Source organism: Mustela nivalis (genome assembly GCF_964662115.1).
Source record: "Mustela nivalis genome assembly, chromosome: 4".
Classification (NCBI taxonomy): Eukaryota; Metazoa; Chordata; class Mammalia; order Carnivora; family Mustelidae; genus Mustela; species Mustela nivalis.
The window spans coordinates 36,665,212-36,680,775 of NC_139023.1; the positions used below are offsets into that span (position 1 = coordinate 36,665,212).

Consider the following 15,564-nt stretch of genomic DNA (forward strand, 5'->3'; position numbering starts at 1 on the left):
CAACAAACTCTATGTGTATGAAATGCTTTTATGCAAGCAGTGACGATCCATTTTCTCGGACCTGAAAGAGAAAATTTAACCTTCAGCCTAAAGGATTTAGATTAGAATCCAAGAAGGAATTCCCAGCGTGGGTAGTAGAATTAAGGAAAGTTTCCAAGGGGGAATAAACTCTAAAGAGAAATACGTCTCAGCCACATAAAGATGAAACCAGATAGATAATTTCTTCAATTTTTTTCTTAATGTCTCGATTTTAAGTTTCTCTGAGAATAGTTATTTCATGAAACTGGATATAAAGTTTTCATCTGATTATTTCCTAGTTATCCTCACATAAGCTCTTCATCGCTAACTTGTTTAAAAAAGTTTTTAATGAGTGTGTGTGCGTATGTGTGTGTGTGTATGTGAGAGAGGATTCTCAATTCCCAGAGGCAAGAAATGGAAAAAGGTGCCTATGGGAGGAAGATCCCCCGTTGTCCTGCCCTCTTACCTGGAGGCAGTTTGTGAGCGGGATGATTCCTTGCTTATAATTCTTCCTACCTTGGCTCCAAGCCCCAGAAGGGTGCACACTGTCCTTGCACTTACCCATAGAACATGTTTCCCATCTGTTTTCCTGTTAAGACTGTGAAATCCTAGAAGGCACAAGCTACTTTACTAACCTTTGCATTCCTGGCAAAATGCGTGACCCAATAACTTTGCTAAATGAATACATCCACACTCTTGGTTTGCTTGTACCTCCTGGAAGTTTGCAAAGCCCTCTGGTGATCTTTAGAGCCTCGCCTCATCTCTAACCTGCAAGTTGGAAAACATTTTGTAGGCCATTATCAGAAAGTGCCTACGGGATACTCAATGCTATATTTTGTGTGCTTTGGGAAAGGTAACAAAGAGCACATTGATATCCTATTCAGTGATTCCCCCTGGGCCTCTGTTTCTAGGTTTTTACATCTATGAATTCAAAATACTAACAGTACCTACTTCATAAGGCTGTTGTGAAGATTACATGGCTTAGTACATACAAAGTACATACAGCTCCATACAGTACATACAGCTCCAAAGCTTTGTATATACTATACACCAAAGCTCTGATGTATAGTAAGCATATTATTGTTATTATTATTATTATTTCTGAAAATCCCTACACTTGCAAAAGTTGGGGAGGAAAAACGCCACGCAAATCTTAGTTTACCTTTTATTCATACAAACAATACATACACAAGACTGTTCATTGTTTGAAGACGGCAATAATTTTCTAGTGTAACAACTCTGTAACAAAATTTAACTAAATGTAACATTTATGAAAATATAAATCTCTGATTGGGTAATTCTTCCCAACAATACAAAGTTTACATAAAAACATTCAATATGAGCTATCAGTTGCAAACAAGTTAGGAAAAATCATTCAAGTCACTTGTTAAACTCTATTGGCTGTTACATAGAATATTCACACACTACATTTAATCCATCTAGGCATTTAATTCTTAGAAATGTGCGGCATGGAGGTCCAACTGATAAGGACAGGAATAGGAATGTGTTGCCTCAGAAGAACTAAAGAAAAAAAAAAAAAGCACTGACTCACACAACTCCAGGTGATCTCTACATGGGCTGGGACTTCGCCGGGCTAACCCCCTTTCTGGCTGGTAGCTGGACCAGGAGGAAGATACTGAAAAAAAGTCTTCGACCGCAGAGTGGGGTGTTTATGTCTGAATCCTGTCTCTGTGTGCTTACACATCAACTTGCTTTCCAAAGTGAAATGCAATGAGCTTGCATTCCTTTTGGATCCGCTCACTTTTCTTCTCCATTTGCAAAAACAATCAAGATGTCGCTGTCTTTTTTCTCACATTCCTCCCCAACATCCCTATTAGGGCTAGAGCAAAAGCTCTCACTCCCTTTATCTTGCCGCTAAAGATCTGCCTGCGGATGCGTGGTGAGTTCATGGCGGAGATGGGCTGAGAGCACATCAGTTCCTTGGTCCTCATTCTGCCGCCGCAAGTCACTTTCCCGTCACTTTCAAAGCAACTGAGCATTGCTGATACCCTTCTAAAACTCATCCAAGGACAGGCCATGTGGAGGCTATGGAAGGAAGAAAATCACTTTCCCCCTTCTGGGATGTGGTATTTTCTTTAAGTAGGTGAAGTAGTGTTTAAAAAGTATTTAAGACTATAAAGGCCCTGGGGAGCCCTCCAGCAGAAAGGGTGACAGAGGAAGAAGCCTACATATAGAGGGGGGAAGTAAGAAAGTGATTACAAACAGGGACAAGAAGGAACCTTTGGACACCCTTAAGATTTGGGGAATAGTTTAGCACAAAGACAGGCATGTTCAGCTTGTCCCCGAATATTTGGTCGTATGTCTGCATTTTCCACAGGAGATAGGAGGAATGAGAGTAAGGCAGATGTCTTCAGTATTTCATAGATGGCGTGTCACGAAAGCTTTCTTTCTGTTAAGATTTACTGCAGGGATTGAGGAAATAATGGATGCTTCCATACGACTGACTGAATAGCCCAGACTTTTGTTAGTACAGTGATGGAGATGAACAGATGTCTTGACCAACTTTATAATGCCCTTTCTATAATTCCACTTAAACGCCCAGCACAAATAGGCATTTCAGAAAGACATGAAAAGATTGTGGTTTCTCATTAAACGTGTTTCTTTCGCCGTCCAGGATGTAGTTTAAAAATCGTATGTTCCATTATACAGAAACCCTTGCATGTGACTGTCTCAAGCGTATTTTAATGAAGACTGACGGCGTGCTCAGTAGCCCTATGAGAGTGGTACTTAGTACTTGTGCCCAGTCCAGTGCATGGCCTCACATTTCACGTCCTTTCTCCTGGGAAACTTAGGGATGCAAGGGAGCATTTTTGTTACGTGATTTTGCACCTTTGACCTCCCATCTGCAGACTGGGTTTACACAGTTGTCAGGATTGTAAAATGTAAGGAGAGATTAAGGCTGTGTTTACTTATGGCCACACAATCATTGGAGGTCAAACGGCTCTTTCATGTTTGCAATTCCAGACGATTTCTGTAGCACTCATTCCAGTCCGAGGGGTCTGTATATGGTTCTAGCCTCTGTCATCCAAGCCCATGGAATGAGTTACGCTGCTGCTTCCCACCCAGCAAACGTAAAAAATATCCAGTCAACCACCACTTTTAGAAATTCTCTGTCAAGGTGTCATTCCTGGATCAATGTTGACAAAAAGAGCCAACTCAAAACCGATTTCGTGTTTGTCTTTTTGGCGAGCGTGTGAATGCTGGAACTCCAGCACCTTTCCTGTCTTTAAAGAAAGGAGTAGTTTATCATTTGGGAGACAGAAGATACTTATTTTTTTCTTCCTTCTGTGTGTGTATCGTGCCTGTCTGCTGAGCGAGAAGAATGTTTTGTCAGTTGTCAGGGGTGTAGCTGTGGCCCCTGGGCTCCAGGGCTGAGCCCACCCGGTCATAGCAAGGGTTGTGTTTCTTGGATGGTGTTGCCTCGTTGGGCTCAGAGGAGTCGCTCACCGTGATGGGACTGTCTCTTGCAAAGACCTCAGTAGACTCTCTCCATAAGCAGTCCACAGACACCTTGAAACAGTAACTACTGCACTTTGGCCTGGATGCCTGTGTCGCGTTGTTGAAAATCTGTCTGCTGTTTGAAGTGGCGATTTTAATTTTCAGTGCGGCGTCTACGCGGTCCACCACTGTGTAGATCCCTATGCTCCCATCGTCAAAACCCACTATGATGTTGAGGTGCCTCTGTGAGAGGGCAAGAAAAGTTGGTGTTTTGTAAAGGGAACAAGCACCGATATTTTTGCCATCGGCCAGTCTCATTACAATCAGACTGGATATCGCACCGTTTTCGTCCTCTTCCTCCCCGTTTCGGAAACAAATGTACACCAGGTAGCGGCCATCTCGAGACAGCCTCTGCCTCCAGATGACCCCAGAGGCGTGGACCACCCGTAGTTTACCGCTGTGTAAGTCCAGCACATTGATATTCTCGTCTCCCCTGGATATAATGCCTAGCTTGCCGTTGGGAGAGATCTCGAAATCCTCCAGATTTTTCAAGAAGTTGTTCGGAAGCTGCACACGGCGACAGATGACTTCATCTGTCAGACTCCAAATATTCACTGTCTCGGCTGACGTGATAAACACGATGATGTCAGGGCAGTCGGGGATCAGCTTAAAATTCACGATGGTGGTGCCGTCTTCGCAGCAGAATTTCTTGGTGATGCTGCCCGTCCAGAGACTGACGGCCAGCACTTTGCTCTGGGTCATGCCCACCACAAAGGTATTTGCTGAGGTTATAAAGGCATTCTGCAAAGTGGTCAGAATGTTACACACCCTGTGGCCTGTGGCCAGTCTCCAGACCCTGGAGGCATTTTCCTCACAGAGAGAGACCACAAACTGGTCATTGTGGGTGATCAGGAGCTGAGATATTCTCTGCCCGTTAATTCGGAAGAGGTTCTCGCCGCTGCTGGTGTGCCAGACGTACTGACTGCTTTTGTCATCTGAGGTCACCATGACGTCTCCAGAGGAGGTCAGCACGCAGTGCTCGACTATCCCTTCGTGCTTGAACACTGCCTCAAGGAAGCCGCTGCTGAAGTTCCACTTGTGGACACAATCCGAGCCATCGAGGGAATAAATGATTTCCCCTCTGGCGGGTAACACCAGGCTTTGGATGGGTTTCCCAGTCTTATCTATGTTGGACATGGCGGTGATGATGTCTATATCCCAGATGGAAAGAACACCACTAGTTGACAAAGAGAGCAGCATATTGTGGTGACTGGATTTCACCAGCTTGACTATGGTACCTGAGATTTCCTGTAAGCTCGCCATGCATTGCCCGGTGTCCCGCCTCCAAAAAAACACAGCTGAGGTATTTTCCATGGTCGCGATGATGCAGTCCCCATTTTTGGACAGCACGGCAGATATAAAACGTTCGTTGTGCTTAGCTCTGAACTTCTCGGCCACCTTCCACATGCCGGTATCTAAGAGCTCGATGCTGAGGGCTTTACAGATCAGAATCGCATTTTGGTCCTCTGAGAGTTCCACACTGACCACCTCACTGTCTTCTCTTCGGCAGTCAAAGTCGTCAGTCAGCTGGGGATTGGAAATGTCCTCAGTATTCCAAACCGAGAGGCTTCCCTCGCTGTCCACCATTACCATCTCTTGAGCCGTGTCCAAGATGAGAAGGAACTTCACAAACCCACCGGAAAATTCAGAAGTCACCGTGCATAACTTTTCTCCACTCCCTAAATGAAATATGGTGGTGGTGTTCAGGTACTGTCCACAGAAAGCATACATGCCATCCAGAGAGCACTGGACACAGGTCACTTCGTACCAGCAGTGGAACTGGTAAAGGGGCCACCCGTAGAGCAGATCGATGACGGTGACATCTTTGCTGGCTTCAAGCCAAGCCAGGGCATGGTTGACAGACAAGGTAAATCCATTGATGTAGGTGGAGCTGCTTCCGTGCTTGGTGCCTTTGATTTCCACTTCAGACAGAAGACACGAATTTACATTGTCGTAAATCAGCAAGGTGTTATTTGTCGTGGCCACCACAAGATACTTTTCGTCACTGGTGAGTTTCATACCCAGGATGACAGACTGGGCTGTGGTGATCTGCCGGAGGAGTTGACGGGTTTCCACATCCCAGGTGCTGATGGAGCCGTTCTCTAGAGCTGTGAGGACTGTACTGGGGTTACAGGTAGGCAGAATCTCGGTGACATGCAGGTGACTAGAGGACAAGGGGAGACGTTCCGGGCTATATGTCACATCCATGGATGAGTGTAATGGCACAATGGAGCAATATTTGGGCCCATCTTTGTCACATTCTAAAAGGAGATGTCTGAGTTTGGGAAGGGAACTTACAACAGGCAGCAGCCTTTGTTGAAGCTCTGCGGAAAGTGAGCCTGGAAACGCAGTGACCTTGGTTTTGATGCCGCGGAGAGTGCTAGCCAAGAACTTCAGCTCCTTCTCTTGCGAGTAGTTGTAAGCCAGCTCGATATCTGTAAGCACTTTGTCGAACTGGCCAATTTTGATCATGGTATAAAGCCAGCTGAAGTTCATGATAATCCCGTAAAGCAGGTCATCGGTTTTTCCACACCTTGTCAGGTGGTGCAAGAGCTCAGACATTTTCCGATGATTGACGAAGAAGATGTCAGGCTCCAGTGGATTACACTGGAAAACCCAGGGCTGGTCTGGAGCCTGCCTATCAAAGGAAGCCTGTTCCATGAAGTGCTTCTCTTCTTCAAGCAAGCTTTTGCTCTCCAAGTCAAGGCAGCCATTCAAGTAGGGGTCCTCAAGGCAGAAAGCTTTCCTCCTGCCCCCTGACCAGACTCCCAGAAAGTAATCTGCCAGGATGGCGTGCATTTCACGCAGGTCACCATCATCCTGCAGATACAACTTCTGGGCTATGAGCTGCAGGTGTCTATTGGCCCAGACCAGGAGTGTGACGTTCTTCACATGTCTTTCTATTAAGTATCCACTGAGACCATCCTTGAGCCTTGCAATGTACAGATAAGGTACTCTCAGGGGATTGCTGGGCCTGGAGTTCTCATTGAGCTCATTCATCACACTGTTGTCTAGGGCCAACACATCCTCCAGTTCCATTTCACTCAAACCCATTTTGGCCATGGTGATGTAACCAAGAGCCCTGGAGACCAGTTTCTGACCACACTTCTTCTCCAAGGACCAGAAGAGCTGCTCTATACTTTCATGAACTGTGACACAGAGGGAGGATTCATCAACATCTTTGTGTGATCTCCAGTGTCTCACCTCCCTGAAGGTCAGGTTCACAAACATGGGCAGCGTGCACTTGGAGAATGCGTTGTTCACGTAAATCTGTTGGCCTGATGTGACCTTCCTTTTGACCCGCAGCAGCTGGTGTTTGAGGACCTGGCTGCACATCTTCCTGTCCCGGGGAATCAGCTCAATGTAGTTGGCTTCCTCATGGATAAGGCACCTCAGTTTCTGCAGGATCCCATGTCTGTTAGGCAGTGTGGACAGTACTATTCGTACGAAGCGGGGAAGGTGAGCTGGGAGCCACCAAAGCTTCCTGGCCTCGTCACTCTCTGAGAGCTGCTCTAGGGCATCAAATATTATTACTAGAGGTCTCTGCAATGAAGACTCATTCAAAAGATTTATAAACAAGTCACGGAGGTCATGGATCTTCTTAGGGTAGCTTTGAACCAGACACCGGTAGTTGACTGCTAATTGTTCACAAACGCTTAGAAGGAGAGTCTTAAGGTCAGTACTCATATCTGTGGTACCTAGAAATCTCATGACGACTACTGGGTCAGATTCTGGTCCTGTGTCTTCATGTAGCCAGCCATAGGCCTGAAACATAAAGGTAGTGTTTAGAACGGTAATATATGTTCACATGGTTGCGTACAACAGCATTTCCTCCCTCCAGGGGTCAGACTTCTGGTAACCCTGACCTTGTAGACAGTGGCCTAGAACCAGAAACTAGGCACACCTGAGAAGATCAAAGAGCTGTCACAAAGCTCATGCACTAAGATCTATAGGCGAGGCTGTCACGATCACTCTAATGAAGGTATGAAATAGCGATAATAGTCTTATTCAATCCCAAGGCAGCACTTAGCTTGTTACAGAGAATTTCATAAACAGTGAATCTGCATATCTAGTATGGTCAGGTTTTCATCACTGAATCCTGTTTCCTGGCATGGTGGTTGGCTCACAATAGATGCTTAATAAGTATTTGTTTAATGAATAGGATAAGTAGAGATTTACACATTTACACATTACACATTTACACATTTATGCATTATATGGAGTCAAATGTCTTCACTAATTGAGATCCCATAGGGCTGATCAAATTCTTAGCTAATTAGAATGTGATTAAAAAAAATAGTACTAAAATACTGAATAGAATCCTTAATGACCCAGAGACATTTTCCTATATTGTGGTGCTATAGGGTTATCTTCTTGATTACTCATTGTTGTAAAGATCTATACAATGTTGACTAAAACTTTAAGCCTTGTGTTTTATGACAGCTCATGATTTATCTACAGTCAGTTATCAGTCTTCACATTATCTCTAGGTGGGGCAGATGGGATTATAGCACCATTTAACAGAAGAGGAAACCAGTGCAAGCGGATAAATGACTTGCTTAGAGTTAAGTGGTTACCAAGAGACAAAGCTGGAGGGTTTTTTTTTCCCCTCAAACTGCAGAGCGAAGGAGATAACATATATAAGGGGGCTGTTAAATTTAGAATTTCTCTGGCAGGAAAGGCAAGGACAAGAAGGGATATGATCAAAGTATATATAAAAAAAAATCCCAAAGTCTATTTTTAGGGAGATAATGTCTTTCAGTAATCCTTGGAGTTCACCAAGGATACTGCTTAAGAAAGGACACAGTTTATACATGAGGAAGTAAGTTTATGAAACTTGGTTCCTCAAGGTTTAGTTCAAGGTTAAGGCATGAATAAGTTTAGGAAAAGGATGTCAGTTTCCGAATGAGCTATTAAGGGAAAGGAGCAATTAACTGTTTAGCCCCATACCTTGAAGCCCATGTGGAGGAAGTTAATCCTGCCATCCTACTACAACTGTCCGACAGTGACAAATCAGAAACAGAACACGATATTTCGTCCCTGTGTGGCTTGCTTCCGATGATGATATGTATTGCCCTCTCTTCTCCCACTCCCGTGTTGTTGAACATGTAGAGAGCGATCCTCCGATCATGAGCTCGTGTCCATGGAAATGCTGGGCACGCAGGAGATAACCTCGGATAAACACGAGCCATCTCTCTGCATTCTCACAAGGGACATGAAGTCACGAAGGGAGTACAGGTTGTTGTTGGCGGGACAGACATACCCCGGGAGAGAGGCAACTGGAGCAGAGGCAGGGGACCTAGGAACAGGTGAGGCTTCTTGTGGGACCAGAGTTCTGGAATGTGAATAGACACACTCTGGTGGCTGGACAAAATATCCAGAAGAGCGAGAGCTCAGAAAACCATTTTTCAAGTTGACCAACTCGACTGTCACCACGTCCTGCCCCTCAGGGACTGCTGATCCGTACTGGGATATCAGCACATTCCACATGATTCTGTACTTCCTGTGCTACTGCACATGGACTTGCTTCACAGGGAATATTGTCAAGTCCAACAACATTTGCACCTCCAACCACTTTGCCCTTCCCTCTTCCAGAGGGAAAAAGCCCTAGAGTGAAGGTCAAATGCTCTACGTGGATGTTTTCTCATTAGATTTCAGCTCTTGTATGTGTGCTTCTCATACTGCTATTGTCCTGTTGACCTGGAACATTCTAAAGTTGGAAGTTTTACATACAAATTAGTGTTCACACACACACATAAACACACACACTTTATTTTGATGCAACATGGCCCCTAAATGTAACCCTGCCACTTGGTCTGGTGTTCCATTAAAAAGGAACTATGTCTTCTAACAACAGAAGAAACACCAGCGGTGCTGGGTGACTCAGTCTGTTAAGCGTTGGTCTCTTGGTTTCGGCTCAGGTCATGATCTCAGTGTCATGGGACTGAACCCTGTGTCCAGCTCCACAGTCTGTGCAGGGTCTGGTTTGGATTCTTTCTACTTCCTCCTCTCTCTTTCTCTCTCTCTCTCTCAAATAAATAATCTTAAAAAAAAAAAAGGAGGAGGAGGAGGGAGGAGGAAGAGAAGGAGGAAGAGAAGAAGGAGAAGAAGAAGGAGAAGGAGGAGCAGGAGGAGGAGGAGGAGCGGAGGAGGAAAAGGAAGGGGAAGAAGGGGAAAAAGGAAAAAAAGGGGAGGAAAACCCAGCAGCTGGGCTTGGCATATTAAGAAATGGTAAATTATTGAAGAGACTGTCTTTTTTCCACTGTATATTTTTTCCTGTTTTGTCGAAGATTAATTGACCATAGAGTTGAGCGTCCATATCTGGGCTCTCTACTCTGTTCCACTGGTCTATGTGTCTGTTTTGATGCCGGTACCATGAAGTCTTGGTGATCACAGCTTTGTAGTAAAGCTTGAAATCAGGTAACGTGATGCCCCCAGATTTATTTTTGTTTTTCAACATTTCCTTAGCAATTCAGGGTCTCTTCTAATTCCATACAAATTTTTGGATTATTTGCTCCAGCTCTTTGAAGAATACTGGTGGAATTTTGATCAGAATGGCATTAAAAGTATAGATTGCTCTAGGCAGTATAGACATTTTAACAATGTTTATTCTTCTGATCCAAGAGCATGGAATGGTCTTCCATCTTTTTGTATCTTCTTCAATTTCTTTCATGAGTGTTCTGTAGTTCCTCAAGTACAGATCCTTTACCTCTTTTGTTAGGTTTATTCCCAGGTATCTTATGGTTCTTGGTGCTATAGTAAATGGAATTGATTCTCTAATTTCCCTTTCTGTATTTTCATTGTTAGTGTATAAGAAAGCCACTGATTTCTGCACATTGACTTTGTATCCTGCCACGTTGCTGAATTGCTGTATGAGTTCTAGTAGTTTGGGGGTGGAGTCTTTTGGGTTTTCCATATAAAGAATCATGTCATCTGCGAAGAGAGAGAGTTTGACTTCTTCATTGCCAATTTGGATACCTTTTATTTCTCTTTGTTGTCTGATTGCTGTTGCTAGGACTTCTAATACTATGTTGAACAAGAGTGGTGAGAGTGGGCACCCTTGTCATGTTCCTGATCTCAACGGGAAGGCTGCAAGCTTTTTCCCATTGAGGATGATATTTGCTGTGGGTCTTTCATAGATAGATTTCATGAGGTTCAGGAATGTTCCCTCTATCCCTATACTTTGAAGCGTTTTAATTAGGAACGGATGCTGGATTTTGTCAAATGCTTTTTCTGCATCAATTGAGAGGACCATGTGGTTCTTCTCTCTTCTCATATTAATTTGTTGTATCACATTGATTGATTTGCGAATGTTGAACCATCCTTGTAGCCCAGCCCAGGGAATGGGATAAGATATTTGCAAATGACAGTACAGACAAAAGGTTGATATCCAGGATATATAATGAACTCCTCAAACTCAACACACATGAAACAGACAAACATATGAAAAAATGGGCAGAAGATATGAACAGACACTTCTTCAATCAAGACATACAAATGGCTATCAGACACATGAAAAAATGTTCATCATCACTAGCCCTCAGGGAGATTCAAATTAAAACCACATTGAGATATCACCTTACACCGGTTAGAATGGCCAAAATTAACAAAACAGGAAGCAACATGTGTTGGAGAGGATGTGGAGAAAGGGGAACCCTCTTACACTGTTGGTGGGAATGCAAGTTGGTGCAGCCTCTTTGGAGAACAGTGTGGAGATTCCTCAAGAAATTAAGAATAAAATTAAAAATAGAACTTCTCTATGACCCTGCAATTGCACTATTGGGTATTTACCCCAAAGATACAGATGTCGTGAAAAGAAGGGCCATCTGTACCCCAATGTTTATAGCAGCAATGGCCACAGTCACCAAACTATGGAAAGAACCAAGATGCCCTTCAACGGATGAATGGATAAGGAAGATGTGGTCCATATACACTGTGGAGTATTATGCCTCCATCAGAAAGGATGAATACCCAACTTTTGTAGCAACATGGACGGGACTGGAAGAGATTATGCTGAGTGAAATAAGTCAAGCAGAGAGAGTCAATTATCATATGGTTTCACTTATTTGTGGAGCATAACAAATATCATGAAGGACAAGGGGTGTTAGAGAGGAGAAGGGAGTTGGGGTAAATTGGAAGGGGAGGTGAATCATGAGAGACTATGGACTCTGAAAAACAATCTGAGGGGTTTGAAGTGGCAGGGGGGATGGGAGGTTGGGGTACCAGGTGGTGGGTATTATAGAGGGCATGGATTGCATGGAGCACTGGGTGTGGTGAAAAAATAATGAATACTGTTTTTCTGAAAATAAATAAATTAAAAAAGAGAGAAATGGTAAATTAACTTTCCTCTGGGACTTTCTTTTTCTTTTTCTTTTTTTTTTTTAAAGATTTTATTTATTTATTTGACAGACAGAGATCACAAGTAGGCAAAGAGACAGGCAGAGAGAGAGAGGAGGAAGCAGGCTCCCTGCTGAGCAGAGAGCCCGATGTGGGGCTCTATCCCAGGACCCTGAGATCATGACCTGAGCCGAAGGCAGAGGCTTAATCCACTGAGCCACCCAGGTGCTCCTCCTGGGGACTTTTTAAGAGTAAGTTTATACACCAGATTTTTGCCTGTGAGCTTACTTTGAAACCCAATCCCCACGTAAGGTACAGCGCAGCGATCCCTGTTCTTGTCTTCAAGATGACCTCCCTGAGATTGTGATAGCACATGACGGATGACGAGAGTGTCTGTGGAGTTAAAGAAAGCTCTGTTCTCGAGAGAAGAACCACAGGAAGGACAATGTAGAGATTCTGAGGTAACACCAAGATAATAGAAACCATCAGACAGGGATGTCAGGTGCAAAAGGAGATTACAACGGAACTAGTTTAGTCCAGTTTAGGCTGACATGCCAAGACAAGAGACCCTACATTCCAGAGTGAGGTTCCACACAGCAGGCAAGATTTGTAAGGGAGTTGTGAAAACCAGTTTTGCTACCTTTAGTGGGACTAAAAAGGAGTTTCAAGAAGCCAAAAAAAAAAAAAAATTGGAGATTAGGGTGCCGTGGGTCATATCTGTTAACATCCACTCCCAAAGGGGAGGACTGAGCAATACCCTCACTTCTCACCTCAGGAAAGAGGCTTCAGTGGCCTACTGACAGGCCGACTGACATAGAGCTGGGGAGCCAGGGCAACGGATGTCCTCAGACACCTGAGAAATATGGAGGTTAGCTGACAAGGCTGGCTAGCTCTTTGGATAGAACAGGGGGTGGACAAGTTTTCTTTCCCAGGGCGAAAAATACCCAAGTGCTTCCCATGTGACACATATGGGCCACTGGCTAGACTGAGCTGATGGAGGTTTTTGTTGGCTCTGTTTGCCCCAGGTCCCATCTGAGGGAGCTTGCTAGGCTGTGGATCTTGGCTGTGGATCTCTAGAAAGGTACTAGAAGTGTGTGGCTGGGTGTCTAGAAGTCATGGAAAGGACCAGCTAGCAAAAATAAAAAAATGCATCCCCCTGTGTTTGGGGAACTGTGGATAAAATAAGATGCTCAGTGAGGACAGGGCAGGAGAGATGGGAGGGAAAGGATGTCCAGAAAACTAGAAAAAGGCCTCAGAAGAATTAGGAGTCAGCTTTAAACACCTGATGTGACCACAGACTGTGGAGTCTCGTTTTTACAACAGTATTGGTTATGTAAGAACTTTCTGGCCACCTTATCTTTCCTACTTCCCTGAAGCCATAACCCTAGGGCCGGGATGGGGGTGGGGGGAGGCGAGGGAAGTGCTATGTGGTGAAAGAAGGGGAAGATGACCACATCCTGATTTCCCAGGGCAGGTGCCTTGCTTATCGTGAGCCTCAGCTGCGGGAGAGAAATATAAACTCGAGTTTTAATTATCCTCTTAGACCGGACAGACTGAATTGCTCAACTGTGAATGACTTCGTGTCCAGAGCGATAGGAGGGCTTGTCTTTGCTGAGAGGGATGAGAAGAGTTGTGAGATCTCCCCGAGTCCCCATCCAAATGGGAACTGGCCCCACAACATAAGTGTGACCAAGGGGAGAGAAAAATAAAGCTGTTCTCTTCACTGTACCCCATGGACCTTATTCTTTCCGTAGGACCATTATACCAGCGTAAGAGAAACACTGAAGTCGCCTTTTCAGAAAGACTAATTATCATTCAGGTAGTAAACACAGGGATGGAAGTGACTTTTGACCCAGTTGTCTTTTCCCCAAAAGGAAAGGATTTTTACAAATAAGCTTGTGAAAGAAAAGGCTCTCACCTTTTTCGCTACTTCGGCTAGCAGGAGCGTCTTCCCAGTGCACGGTCCGCCGTATATGACCAGAGGGTTGATGTGCCCAGTTTTGCTTGGCAGAACGTACTTATGCACGATGTTGAGAGGTTCACATTTGTACTCATAGAAGGAGGCGTACGTCTTACACAATGAGGAATGCTGAAGGATTTCATCGTAGAGCGTGTCAGTTTCGGTGTCAAAATTCTGTTGGACGGTTGCCTGAATGATATCGATCATGTCCTCATAAAACTGTTTACCAAGTCCTTCTATGTAATGATTTTCTATTTCTTGGGAATAGCCCAGTTTCATGTCACAATGGGTAACAGACGTGTACACTCTGAGATTAGATGATGCGACGATAGTCGGGATAAATTCGTCCCTGAGTTTTATCAGTTTCTCTTGGGCTTCTGCGTCCCGCATCATCCTTGGTTCTGTTCCAGTGATATCCATGTACTTTCCCATCTCCGGGATTTTCACAAAACGCTCAATGTTGGCGATTTTCCGAATGTAGCAAACACACTTCTTCAGGAAGGCTGGAGTTTGCTTTCCTAGAGCAAAGTCAAACTCGTCCTCTATCGCTGAAAGAGAAAACGTGGGCAGGGGGTTGATTGTCTAGAACAAAGAAGCAGAGGCCCGCACCCCCTGCACTTATCTCCCAAGTCACCAGGGGGAGATGATTTTGCTCGCAGGGGGTAGCAGAATCTTTTGTAGATTAATTACTTAATTCCTTAATTTCCTATCTCTCTTTACCTAGACAGCCAGGAACCCAGTACAATGGGTTTTAATTAAAATTAATTTCCTCCCCAGTCAGAGGGAGAGCTTGAAAGCATGCTGAATTTATAGTTGATTCTTTTAAGTTCCTGTTAATGTTCCTCTGTCAGATTTAAGGGGTTCTAATAGCGAAGAGCAGGGACCTGCTGGGGCCAGGAAAGAATGAGGAAGAGGCCAAATGGCCTAGCTCGCTGACTTCTTCCTTGTCATTCTCTCCTTTACCATGTGGCTTCGCCATTTTGTTTGAGGGCACACTGTACCCCAGACAGACGTGTCTAGGGTTATATACAAGCATGCTCAACATTTGATCATGTTCTGATTAGTGATCAATCTGAATTATCCATATCACTGTTAAATTCCATTATATCCAGCAGAGCAGGTACAGAACAATGACGTAGTATGAAAATGCATTTCTTCGAAGATAAACCAGGTCATACAACACACTGGCTTCTAAATAAGCAAATATACATCATTAATCACTGAGGCCCCATGAGAACATTTAAAATGGGAGCCTCAGTAACACAAACATTACTTGTGCATGATTTTATAGAGGAAATCCCCAAACCAGGCAAAGACCCTACCAAAAAGGAGAATTTCAGACCAATATCACTGATGAATATGGATGCTAAGATTCTCAACAAGATCCTAGCAAGCAGGATCCAACAGCACATTTAAAAGAATATCCACCATGATCAGGTGGGATTCATCCCTGGGCTACAAGGATGGTTCAACATTCGCAAATCAATCAATGTGATAGAACAAATTAATATGAGAAGAGAGAAGAACCACATGGTCCTCTCAGTCGATGCAGAAAAAGCATTTATAGAGAAAAAATAAAAAGTAATAAATAATTAAACCAATGGCAATGAACTTTAAGGCATGCAGTCTTTTAAAACTGGCTGCCTTCCCTCATTCTCCCCCGCTTTCCTTCAACCGGTTGGTCTTAACTGAGCATCTACTCTGTGCCAGGCACGCTGCTGGTTAGTCAG

At 44.2% G+C, this 15,564-nt stretch overlaps 1 protein-coding gene across 2 annotated transcripts in view; it reads right to left on the minus strand.

The window, feature by feature from the left end:
- Positions 1-1,169: 1,169 nt before the first annotated feature.
- NWD2 (NACHT and WD repeat domain containing 2) overlaps positions 1,170-15,564 on the minus strand; it is a 181,829-nt gene continuing 167,434 nt past the window's right edge. For both annotated transcript variants that reach the window (XM_082728912.1, XM_082728913.1), the window contains 2 exons: positions 13,793-14,382; positions 1,170-7,302 (listed from right to left, as the gene is read on the minus strand). In XM_082728912.1, coding sequence (XP_082585038.1) covers positions 3,370-7,302; positions 13,793-14,382 — 4,523 coding nt within the window. In that variant the 3' untranslated portion in view covers positions 1,170-3,369. The remainder of the gene's footprint in view (positions 7,303-13,792; positions 14,383-15,564) is intronic.